Genomic DNA, 12,997 nt, shown 5'->3' with positions numbered 1-12,997 from the left:
TGAAATTAGCTGTGAGGACTGTGACGAAGATATACCGGTCAGACCAAGCGAGCCATTGAAACTCGTTTCAAAGAACACGCAGCACATATCAGATTTTAAAGACCAGAAAAATCTAGTGTCGTTCAACAATGAAAACTGTATGGAATTGTTGAAGATCGGTACATGCCACTAGATTCCTGTATGCTTTCGAAAGCCTGGAAATAAGTGACAAGTCCCATTACAATTGTAAAGTGAACCAATTTAGATATGAATAGAGGGCATTTTTAGATACACAAACTTGGTTGTTGAAACGCGCGTCGAGAATAGTATTGCAGTTCCGGTGATTGGGAAAAGAACTTGTTTTGGACGATAGTCAATATAGAATTTTCTAATTGATTCGGCCGATACTTGATGAAAATCACTTTTGAATCACTGTTGAAGAAGCTACTGTGTTAGCGCAACGAACACTGATATATTTCTCAAATGAAGTTTGTGTAGATCAAATCCTTAGATGTAGTTTATGAAAAGTCAATATAGAAGCTTGAATCGACGTCTCTCTTGGGACTCTATTTTTGAGGACTGGTTATAGTATCGGTATCCTGATGATAGCTGCCCAATTTAGTTGGCAAATTGTTGTGCTTTTCAGTTTCTGGAGATAGCAAATATAAGTTGAAGAGGAAAAGGTTAAGTAATGTTTTTAAAACAGGAAATGTATTTACAATTATTGGATAATTTAAATTTATGATCTATTGAACATCATTTTGCGCCTATTTAAATTCAAATTGTATTCATCTATCAATTTCACCAAAAACAACATCCAGGGTTCCAATAATAGCCACAATGTCTGCCAACATAGAATTCTTTCCTAGTTTGTCCAGAGCCGCTAAATGTGCAAATCCGGGAGCTTTAATTTTACATCTGTAAGGTTTGGAACTCCCATCTGAAACAAGATAAACACCAAATTCTCCTTTCGGGGCTTCAATTGCCGTATATGTTGAACCCGGCGGTACTTGGTATCCTTGGGTGAAGAGCTTAAAGTGGTGTATCAGTGCTTCCATGGAGGTCTGAAATACATTCATTCATTTGTGTGGGAATCCTATTAAAAAGTTTTTATTGAATTACAGCAAAACTTATCAAAGAATTATTTATTATTGTTCGTTCAAATCTATTTTCAAATTGTCACAAATGAATACAATCCATACCATAACTACAAGGTTTAAATTTAAAACTGATTATGAAACATGAAAGAAAGAACTTGATTAGCGTCTTTTCATTTTTTTATGTTCGTACACTCGTTTCGAACATATGTGCACAGTTTCAGCTAATTAGCATGTTAAGTTTGTTAGTGAGAGACATAAAAGTTTGAAGTGTTTTGCATGTTCGGCGATTTTCGGCTATCAAAAAAAATGGAACAAAGAATTTGCAATGAATTTTGTGTAAAAAAATGGAACTAAGTGCTCAAAAATACTTGAGATGTTGACAGTGGCATATGGTGATTGTACTCTTGAGTCAGAAAAATGTTTACAAGTGACACAAAATTGTTACAGAAGGTTGAGATGTGAATGACAACGATCACCCTGAACACCCCAGTACATCAACAACCGATGAAAAGGTTGAGAAAGTGAAGAAAATTGTTATTGAGAATAGTCTAATTACTATTTAGGAAGTTGCTGAGGATTTCGGCATATCGGTTGGCTAATGCCATGCAATTTTTTCGGAAATTTTTGAACAGACAGCCTGAGTAAGCTATTGAACATAAGTTTGGCATTCGAATTTGTAAACAATCCTTAAAAGATTCAAATGCTACCGATCAACAATGAGATATTGTTGAATGAAAACCTCAGAGACAATGATATTTCAGCAATGACAAATCACTGTTGACTGTCAAAAGTCTTTGAAAAATCTAAACAAGTCATCTGTAAAATTATAAAAAGCAGATAAACATAATCCTCACAAGAAAATTCAAAATCTGCTCAAATTTCTGTTCATTAAACCACTTGAGGATATTTTATTTTACACTTATTTTATTTTGCACTTATACAATCTCAGCTCAGTTATGGTATAATTGCTTGGGGAGGATTAACGAACAACTACCTTAATAAACTAGAAATCACACAGAAGTGGATATTGAAAATAATTTTAAAGAAAAATTTCAGGTATTCTTCAGATCTACTATATATTGAAAGCGGGTTCTTCGATATTAGACAGTTATACTGCCAGACATTATTGCTGAAACAATATAAAATAAAAATAGAAACATCTACGACAATACATCAGACTAGAAATAGTGCTATCTCCGTGATTGTCCCTAGAATGTATAAAGCTTTGGGGCAAAGAAGCCATGTTTATCTTGGGCCAAGAATCTTCAATATTTTTCCTCCTCAGTTCAAAGCAATGAATTCTTACAGGCTATATAAGTCAAAAGTTAAAAAATGGATAAGCAGTCAAAGTCACAATTAGATTCACCAAATCATCGACCTCAAAAATAATTAGACATTTTGCTTGTGTATGAGGCAGTGTTTGTATGTGTGTATATATGTGTATGTATATTATGTATGTATAAATATGTGAGAGTAATCTCACTTCTAATTTACCTAGGTATACTATAATATAACTAGTTTGTATGTCAAAACGTTATTTCGCTTTCACTCAAAAAATCAGAGAATTACACTCATTGGATACATAAATGAATAAACTTTTGCCGTCTATTTGAATATATTGTAATGAATCTGAAGCCGGCCCTGACCGATGTCCCAGTCAACAAACGCATGTCGCATCGCGAAAGAGCGCGAAGGATGCGGATCCGGAACGTTTGTTGACGATATAAAAAAGGCCGCTCTCCGTCCCGAGGGGTAGTCTGTACTTAGAAAGTGAATCGTGCGTTTAAGGAAAGGAATCTAGTCGTGAAGATAAATTAAGCGTTAGTTACTAAGTGTTGGATATAAATTAGTTGTGATAGTGAAATATTGTTAAAAATAAATTTGATTAAGACAGTTAATTCTTTAATTCGTTACAATATGTATTTGTGTGTTTAAATATATGTGTATGTATATAGGTATATACAGGGTGTTTCAGAATTCGACGGACAAACTTATACCACGTCATTCCTCTTGCAAAATGATGAAAAATGAGGTAGAACATGTGTGTCCGGAAATGAGCCGTTTCAGAAATACAGGGCGTTGAAGTATCTGCAAAAAAAGTTGGTAAAATGGTAGAAAATCCGCAATATGTTGCCGAAGTGAATAATTTTTCAAGCACACAATGAATGGTAGAATGATGAAAGAGTTCAAATAATTTCGGTTTTGGAATTTCGATTATTTTACTCGATTATTAATATTCCCATACGAGAATGCACCTATCAGTTCAACTCAATTTTTCTCGAAAACTACTGGTTTTTTCATAGTGAATGTTTATTTGGTTTTTACGTAAAATTGATCAAGGAATTCAAAAAAACGACGGTTGGAGATATAAAGTCAGTGGCGTAAAAAATAAGGGGGGAAATATAAGCTACTACCCCGCTGGAACGCCACTGGCTACTGATACTGAAGCAAACATACCACTGGAGGAAGCACATTCTAGCTCGTAATCGATTTGCTGAGTTTCATTAATTTATTCCTTTTAGTCCGGGAGCTACGACGAAAAGGGTCTTTTTATTTTTCAACTTCACCGCCCTGTATTTCTGAAATGGCTCATATTCGGACACACATGTCCTACCTCATTTTTCATCATTTTGCAAGAGGAATGACGTGGTATAAGTTTGTCCGTCGAATTCTGAAACACCCTGTATAAGCACATATGTGTGTATGTATGTGTATATATGTATATATAACCCTTTATTTGATTTTTGTTCATTGTTACATATGTCACTAGGAGTTATAGCCATGCGCGGATATATTTCCTTATGGCTGTTCTTGTGTTTGTTCCTTCACATATAATTTCTGTTATAATATCTAGGTACTAACTCAATGTTGTTGTTGAATAAACATATTATTAAAAACAATTAAGTTGAAAGTGTGTTTAGTTAAGGAACAAATCCACATCAATCTCTGAGAGTCAATAAATGATTAAAATCAAGATATTTCAATATAATCATCTATATGCAGACTTGCATTTTTCAAAAATAATTCGAAATTTCAAAATGATACCTTCATTTCAGCTCTACTTGGTGGTGTTAATTTAGCATCATCTGTTTTTATTTCTCCAGGTGGCATTTGATTGAGACATTGATAAATAATTCTCAAAGACTGCCTCATTTCCTCCAAGCGACACAAATAACGATCATAGCAATCACCGTGTGTTCCGATAGGTACATCGAATTCAACCAGGTCGTAGGCATCGTAAGGTTGATTCTTTCGTAGGTCCCACTTGATTCCAGAACCCCTCAACATGACTCCGCTGAAATGTAAAGTTAATTTGAAATTTGTAATGAAATACACTTCTGTATTGAATAAGTATTCACCGAGATACAGCAGTTTAGAGTCATAAAAACGGATAAACCTTTTATTGTCATTACTATTTTACCTGAAGCCATAATTCAAAGCATCTTCAGCAGAGATAACGCCAATATTTTCCGTTCTCTGCACCCATATCCTGTTGTTTGTCAGAACGTCTTCGACTTCATCAATCCTTTCTCCAAACTTGGAGGCGAACTCATAAATATCGTCGAGTAAACCTAATGGTATATCCTGAAATCAAACTTTATCAATGATAACTCATATTAAGTAAGTATTTCATCACTCACTACTAAGTAGTTTTATTTAAAAATATATCTTGTTATTGACTCACTTGGGAAACTCCTCCAGGTCTAACGTAAGCAGCATGCATACGAGCTCCTGACACTCTCTCATAAAATTCCATGAGTTTTTCACGTTCCTCAAAGAGCCAGAAGAATGGAGTCAAAGCACCAACGTCCAGAGCATGAGTACCAATACCCATAATATGATTCAAAATTCTAGTGATTTCAGCAAATAATACTAAAATGAAAAACACATTTTTCAAGCCTTTTTTTAGATATACATATTTTTTTCTGCTGGTCACGAATCTGAAGTGCAATTTGGGTTTTCTTTCGGAAGTAAGGCCATTTAAGTCACTGTCAAAAAATCGATTATTTCAGGAACTCGCTCCTGGTAATAAAAACCTGTAAAATGACACCTTCTTCTAACGATCTCATGCTGCTTGGCTATTCACCCATTTCAAATGTTTTCACAGAATAAAAAACTTCTATTTCGCAAAATAGACCCTATTTATGGATTCATGTTCTAAATGATACTGTTACTTCACTAGAGTTTTTGCTATTATTGGTTGGCAATATCACAAAGAGTTGAAGTCAAGAAAAGTATATTATAGTACCATGTCAAAAATTTGACTGAGTTTCATCGTAAAATATGAGAATAACATGTAAATGGATATAAAAGGTAAAACTGGAACATCTGGAATAGAATAACTCCAAAAGAAGAACTTTTCCCAATTACCAGAAATGTAATACTTTTCTTAACGTGCATTTCACCAGTCCAAGTGGACAAAACACTCTTCCAGAAGAGTATTGCATTATTGGCGATTGTGAAAAATGCTTGTTCTGGATATTAATACTACTATCTTGTCGATACTTTCAAATGAATTACACAAACTACAAACATGGAATCTAATGTGTAGATGAAGAAAAAAGTATTCACATATAAAATTAACATCACATGCATTTCTAGTGTAACTTTTATACCAACAGAACCAATGACAAAGTAACTCATGAAAGTGTCATTTACTTTTATAAACAATTATGATGTAGTTTGCTGAAAACGATACAAATGGAAGTGACAAGTGAATAAAGAGGGACAAAAAGCCATCATGAAGAGAATGTCACGTCACAAGTTTTCATTACCGTAAATGGATCCTGAAATAGCTGATTTCTAGTCGCCGACTTCACACTTGTGAATAGCACACAAAAATATGTAATGCTATCATAATTTTTTTAAAAAACTAGCACAAGATTCAACAAATATTCATCAAAAACTATATTGCAAGTGAATCAGTATTGAATAATTCTGGGCAGTATTCAAGGAAGGGGCAAAGGAATAAAGAATATTGCAAACAAACTCTTCAATAACTTAAAAGTTCTTTTTAAATTTTTTTTGTATTGTAGATTTTTTTTTAAATAAATATTTGGATATCCCAAAGTGGAATATATTGAAAAACTTTTTGTTTGTACTTGTGTAAAATGCTTTACACTTTTTTCCAGAAAAAAACATTATCAACAACAATTTCAAAATATTCTGTAGGTGGATAATCCTAACAGTTCATTTACCTTTGATCGATTATGGAATTGGGCATATTCCTCCCTTCCCCACCCCTTTCCCAAACACACCCTGAATGTCACTGAAATCATTAGAAACATTTCCAATAGGTAACATCCTATCTTTTTTTTGTTAGATTGTGTATAGTCTGCTGACCAATTTGCACAGCATACACCTCCAAAAAGATTTTAATCCAAAAGGAAAAAATTGTTCACTATAAAGTAACATCTAATTGTCAGACTTTTCAATTGTCAAGGTATACCTCGGATATATTTAGCTCTCAATGGAACATCAATATTCAACAACTTTTCAATTGCTAAACTATAACACTGTTCGTTGCACATCATTGAAACGTAGTCAAGTCTGTCAAAATATGGTAACGCTTGTGTGTAGGTCTTATATTCTATAAGTTTCTCTGTACCACGATGTAGAAGTCCAATATGGGGGTCGGACCTTTTCACTACCTAAAAATTACATGAAAAATCAATAGTTACAACAAGGTTTGCTATAATACCTCTCCGTCTAATTCCAAGACTAGTCGGAGTACCCCATGAGCAGCAGGATGTTGGGGCCCAAAGTTAAGGGTCATGTTTTTCACTGCTTTCTCCACAGGTATTTTCTTGGCGTTCCATGGTTGAAGAGCCCAATGCTTAGTTTCCTCATCAGGATACATGACAGGTCCGTCAAACTGTGACATCCATTCTGAATCTGGATACCATTTCGCACCATTATTCTGTTGACTTCAAAACAATGAATTTTTCAGGCGTTCATCATGACAATATTTATGTTTCGATAATGAGTAAAATGAGAAATTCAACAGACTATAAACTTCAGATACCATTTCCTTGGAAATTACATAACTAATCAAAATGATAAATTAGGACATTTTACTGACAACTGTGAACCATTACCTGGTATGAATCAGAGCTGTTCCGTTTCTCAAAAACAGTTTTGAAGGAAGTAATTCGATAGATTTCTTCAAAATGGTATTCATCTTCAGCAATTTAATTTACCATAACCACAAAGTCAAAAATTTAACTCCGTCAACTGTTATCTGTCATTACAGTCAAATCGAATATTTATTTGTTCAATGTTGCCAAATGAAAACTTTTTGGATCCAAATGTTAAAAAAAAACAATACTTAATTTCTCCCGAGATCGCATTAATCTACCAGAATTGAACTACAGTTATTTCTTTTTCCTTGGCCAAGTTGCGGTTGCCCTCTCTGTCGAGGTAACAGAGAGTAACGTCATCATTTGAAACTGCAACCCAAATTTCAAAGTGAAATACAATAAATATAAACCTAAATAAAATGAAAGGTGTTCACTTCTGTATGGTGGTGGCATAGAACGATTTTAGTACCGTATAGAAGTGTAGACCATATTTACGGTGTTTTTTCACTGGTATCCAAGCCGGATGTCAGCGGATTTGATTAAGTTGTTAGCTCCAAAGAAAAAACTGTAGTAAATGTACGCGTCTGGAGCACATGCAAATAAAAATAATACGTTTTCGATATGGGGTATACCAACACTACTATACGGTACCTCCTTCATATAAACATGGCTAACTATGCCTCACAGATTTCAAATTCTACGTGATGTGATTTATGCTGCGTCTACATGGAAGGATGATATATAGAAATCCTAGTGTATTTTACCAATTCGCATTTGTTTTGTCGAAAACTCTCGCTAAATAGTGATTCAAGGTTTCTTCACAAAGTTAATTTATGGGAGGTTTCCCATTAACAATAATATTACCTGCATTCAAGAAACACTTCATCCTGATATTTTCATCAAATAGTTTATATAACCGCAACATGCGTTTTACTAAACAATAGCCTAATTTGAACCTCAAGCATGGAACTAAAACTTTGTATTGGTTCTGCAACTACAACCTTCACCTCTCAGCCACACTGCACTTGTATTTTGCGCAAGGACTGATCAAAACCTGATTGGCAGTAGACAAATTTTTTTTATTTAAAGAGTATAAGGCATGAATCAGCCTTGCAGGACTCTACAAGGTAGTGGCACTAAGCGATTGTCTTTATAATACAATTTTGTTATAAGAACTCGTGTTGATAATTTTTGTGGAAAAACAGTACAAATGTATTCCAGACACCCCAGTTTGATGAATAAAGCTATATTATAGTCAGAAATAACCAATACTGCCTCCACAAGATTCTTGAAATATTAGGTTAGGTTATATCAAACGTGAGTGAGCCTATTCATCCCTCCACCGCAACCCGCAAGGGTTTATTGTGGCGCACACCTATTCAAACTCGACCAAATCAACCCAGCTTCTTGATGGAGCCGATTAGTTTATATAGTGAGTGATCTTTCAGGTCAGATGGTAGAAGTATGGTTCTACCAAACTCTGAAAACCTGATTCGGTCTGCAGCGGGGCAGGCACAAAGTATATGCTCTGCTGTTTCATCATTTTCCAAACAGGAGGCCTGTTAGACATCGTAGTTCATCCCTGATGTAGTCCAACAACAATTTGGTTTCAAACTTCGAAGGATGAAAGAAGGCCTTGAAGTGAGCCAATCCTGGAACATCCAATCCACTGTACTCAGGAAAAGTACTGTATTAGGCAGTTTGTAGTTGACAGTTGGAGGCCTAATGTCAGAGGTCATTCCCAGAATGCTGTGACTTCCATTGTCAACCAGCAATCTAGAATACTCTGCATTAGATTGCTTTGTTCAATTGGCGATGTACACAAGTCTATATGCAGTTCATCTATCCTCTCTCTCCAAAAAAATGTGGATCTTAAAATATTACTCAATACTCAGTTAGTATTACTTTTAAAATCCAAGGTGGCAGATGAGCAAAAGATCGCTTGTTCGACAGAATGCACCATTTGACATTTTTCAAAAATCCTCAACCTGCTGATAAAGTTAAATGAGTTATTCATAGCTTAACATTTATTATGTACAATTCATTCCATACTGGTCTTCTATCTCAACAATAATACTGTGAACATTCTAACAGCCAAAACACATTTCTGGTGAACCTGTATTTTCAAATACAAATTACTTTTGTTTTTCTTCTTCGAATAGCTGTTGAAGTTTTCGTTTTGTCTCCAAGGACTTTTCATAATTTCTTTTTCTTCTTTCTAAACGTTCCTGTTTCAAACACTTTCTCATCTCACTGTCTTCCGAATTACATATTCCAAACAGTCTTAGGAAAGGGTTCTAAAACATGTTTTTTTTAAATCTAAAAACCATTTCATTTATGTTCCTACCTCTTGACGACATTGATGTAATATCCTAATCAATTCATTACAATGGTCGGTATGCAGGTGTGGAGACAAATCTGTATGCATTCTGAAAAATTACAGGTATTTTAGGTTATGTACAGTTTCTTATAACCTAAAATTTGTCTTTGGTTTAATGGGCTCGGTTACTATAGCCGTTTATCCAGATACGATGATTATGTAACTGAGTTACATAATCGCTCTTCTATCGGTACAACCCTCCTCTGCGCAGTCGGAGAGGAAGTCCGCAACCTGTCCTACATTTCTGTCACAAAAAAAAGGTAAATAATCAGAAGAGCCACACTCAGCTTCGAACATAAAACTATAGATTTAAATTATGTGGGGACAAAACATGCTAAAGTCTCTTCCTGATGTGTTTAGAATTTCCAGTATTTGTTCTGTGTCGTTTGTCTGTTTCAATCAATGATAAACTCGATCTATAAAAAGTTGGGGTTCGTATCACAAACCCAAGTAACAAAACCGAAGATTGAAGAGCATTTCCACATTTGCCACATTTCTCCTGTCAATTTTGATAAGTTAACTATCACTATCGAAGACAAATACCAACCTTTTGACTGAATGGCCCCAGCGCCCCAGTAATGCTATGCTGGAGTGCTGGTAGCTTAGTAGCTAGTGTTGCCCATCGACATAACCTTAATCGTGTTGCCTGTCAAATTTTACTTTTGACCACCGTTTACATATATATTTTGACAATAAGTAATCTGTTATAATTTTTTTTGTTTCGAGTAGAAGAGTAGTAATTAGGAACTACACTGATAACTAATATACAATCTGTGGTGGAGTTACGAAAGTAACAATTACTAATGTAATAATTTAAATAAGATACCTATTGATTTAATTACACTTTTCATGTGAATTGAAGTGGAGGTTTTGAGTTTTAACTTACAGAATATAGCCTGATTAAGACATCTTGAATGAAAGTATTCTTGAAAAAAAATTGAACCCTTTTTTTGAAAAATGTCTTTGTTTGGCTCTCCTTATTCTAATTCATGCATTCAAGATTTTGAATATGACGAGGAAAAGTTTGAGGATGAAGATGATAAAGATCATGAAGAACTTCCTGAAGAAAGTGATGAAGATACTGAAGATGCCAGTGAAACAGACACAGGTGCATAATATTAAATATTTTGATCTATATAAATAACATGTGATCTAATTTCCCCAGGAAGACATCGAGAACCACTGGAAATCAAAGAGCAAATGTACCAGGATAAATTGGCTAACTTGAAAAAGAAATTGCAGCAACTCAAAGATGGTACTCATCACGATTATAACAGAAAAGTTCGAAAACTTGAATACCAATATAAAGAGCGTATACGTCTGAATGCACTCTATAGGGACTATACTATTGAATGTGTTGAAAAGGAATATATCCAGGAAAAAAAGGCAGCTGCTCGAGAGTTTGAAGAGAAAAAAATTGATCTGAAGGAAAACCTTATATCAGATCTTGAAGACAAAAAGAGGACTGTGGAAGCAGAAAGATTCACTATGGAGCTCACAGGTGACTCAATGGAGGTAAGTGTATATGATCTATTTACTCCATCATCTTTATAACAGAGAATATTGTTTTCTAGGTAAAGCCAGTTATGACAAGAAAACTACGTCGGAGACCAAATGATCCAATGCCTCTACCAGAGAAAAGGAGAAAAGCTCCAACGGCACAAATCACTTACCTGCTCGACGAAAAAGAGATGGAACATGATTTGCGAATTATTAATAAAGGAAAACTTTCTACACCAGTTCGAAAACACAGTGAGAATTCTTGTTCATCGAGTCCAGGACATGTCCAGGTAACTGAATAAATTTGATTCATTCTAATAAGAGTTTAGTTTTGCTAATTTTTGGTTAAGAGCAGTTGGATATGAAAAATGCTAGATGTATACCCTAAATATATCTTGGAAACGTGATACTTTCCAAATTTATTCTTGATTATTTCCTTCACATCGATAAAATGCACGAAAAAAACTATTGAATGCAATATTCATATAAAATTCACATGTATTTTTTGTTTAGGCAGCAGTGCCCGTACAGCAGGTCACTGAAACTCCTCTCATAGAAACCCGAATAGAAGATGGAAAATTATTGTATGAAAAACGTTGGTATCATCGGGGACAATCCGTTTTTGTTGAAGGTAGGTATTTTTTCATTATTTCCATCAACAACCTAACCTGTTTTCTCTTGTTTTTGTAGGTCGTGACATGCCCAAATTCCCTGCCAATATATCCGCCATTGGCAATGATGCTGTTTGGGTTAAGAAATCTGACGGTGCAAAAGTTAGGATTTATATATCGTACCTTGCCCGAGGCAAAATCTCTCTCAAGAGAAGAGCTTCCTGAAAAGAATTTCAGTATTTGTGATAATTTAAGATTGCATTAAGATTTTTGTAAATAATAATGAAATATTTCGTTTTCTATAAAAAAAAATTAATCAAGAATTTTACATTGTAAACTCGTTTATCAAAATAGATTTTAGAATATATTCAAAAATCAATCCGATTTTGAAAATTTTCGTAAATTATTTGCAAGTATTCGCCAAGAGTTTCATTTTTTCTGGTGGGTTTTTTCCTGTTTTTGGATCCAAATAAAGTAATTATTGAACGTTTTTTCTGTACGAGTCTAAATAAAGAAGAATAATTTATGATTTTTTTTCGGTACTGTTAATTTTGAGAAAAAAGAAAAATTGTTTTACGCCTAATAAATCTAGTGATTTTTTTTGAATAATGGACTACTAAGTAACTTAATGCCCAGTTTCAAAGTCTATTGAAAACAACAATTATTTGTGAATCATGAACTACTGAGAAATTCGATGTCTAATCTTGAAAAGTAATGAAAACTATTTTCGAACATTCACTAGGATAACAATTTCATTTCTCAAATAAACAAAAAACTTGGGAAAATAAAGCATTTAGGAAAAGCTCTCGTTTATTTCTCCCATTTCTATTTCGGCTCCTCCAGTACAATGAGTCAGGAACGGCTGATCCGATTTTCAGAAATAAAAAATTTTGGATAGAAAATTGAAATAAATATCAAACGAGTATAAGACCTGCTCTCTATTTGAAAAAAGTTGGTGGCGCCCTATCGGCGACGAGTGATGCAGCACTATTGACTTTCTTATCAAAAAGTACTGAAAATGATACCTTTTCACATACATTTTGTCCCACCTTGATATCTAGTTCCATTCAAACGTTAAGGGGGGAGGAGGCTATGGACACACTGTATTTTAAGGTAAATTAACTTAAAATTGCTTTCTTTCCGTTTGGAAACAGTTATGTCCTCTTTTCAATGAACAAAGTTTTTTTTGTGGTGTTCAGTTCCTTTTATTCGGTTCGCCAAATATGTTCCCGTAGAAGACCTAATGAGTTGAAAATGTCAGCCTTATGTGTAGTCTGCAGGTTTTTATACCTAAAGTTTCGTCTACTATTGCGGTAGACATCAAAGACGATGAGGTAACGGCGGCAG

At 34.4% G+C, this 12,997-nt stretch overlaps 2 protein-coding genes across 3 annotated transcripts; one reads left to right on the top strand and one right to left on the bottom strand.

The window, feature by feature from the left end:
- Nucleotides 1–671: 671 nt before the first annotated feature.
- ND-49 (NADH dehydrogenase (ubiquinone) 49 kDa subunit) lies at nt 672–7,339 on the bottom strand. Its single transcript, XM_074171066.1, has 7 exons — nt 7,178–7,339; nt 6,781–7,006; nt 6,529–6,730; nt 4,765–4,952; nt 4,501–4,664; nt 4,125–4,374; nt 672–1,043 (listed from the first exon to the last, which is right to left on the bottom strand). Exons 1-7 carry the CDS (start codon nt 7,258–7,260, stop codon nt 768–770), a joined length of 1,389 nt encoding a protein of 462 aa, XP_074027167.1. The 5' UTR covers nt 7,261–7,339; the 3' UTR covers nt 672–767.
- Nucleotides 7,340–9,934: 2,595 nt separating this feature from the next.
- On the top strand, nt 9,935–12,141 carry LOC111514675 (sin3 histone deacetylase corepressor complex component SDS3). Of its 2 annotated transcripts, XM_023170925.2 has the most exons (6): nt 9,935–10,344; nt 10,428–10,647; nt 10,705–11,054; nt 11,114–11,329; nt 11,553–11,670; nt 11,730–12,141. In XM_023170925.2, exons 2-6 carry the CDS (start codon nt 10,497–10,499, stop codon nt 11,873–11,875), a joined length of 981 nt encoding a protein of 326 aa, XP_023026693.2. In that variant the 5' UTR covers nt 9,935–10,344; nt 10,428–10,496; the 3' UTR covers nt 11,876–12,141. The 2 variants fall into 2 exon arrangements, with proteins under 2 accessions (XP_023026693.2, XP_074027248.1); XM_074171147.1 differs by having other exon boundaries at nt 9,935–10,647.
- The last annotated feature ends 856 nt before the right edge of the window (nt 12,142–12,997 follow it).

The sequence above is a fragment of the Leptinotarsa decemlineata genome, unplaced genomic scaffold, assembly GCF_025532065.1.
Source record: "Leptinotarsa decemlineata unplaced genomic scaffold, Ldec_3_MD MMD2_P_RNA_scaffold_1, whole genome shotgun sequence".
NCBI classification, from domain to species: Eukaryota; Metazoa; Arthropoda; class Insecta; order Coleoptera; family Chrysomelidae; genus Leptinotarsa; species Leptinotarsa decemlineata.
This window is presented reverse-complemented; position numbering and strand designations above follow the sequence as displayed.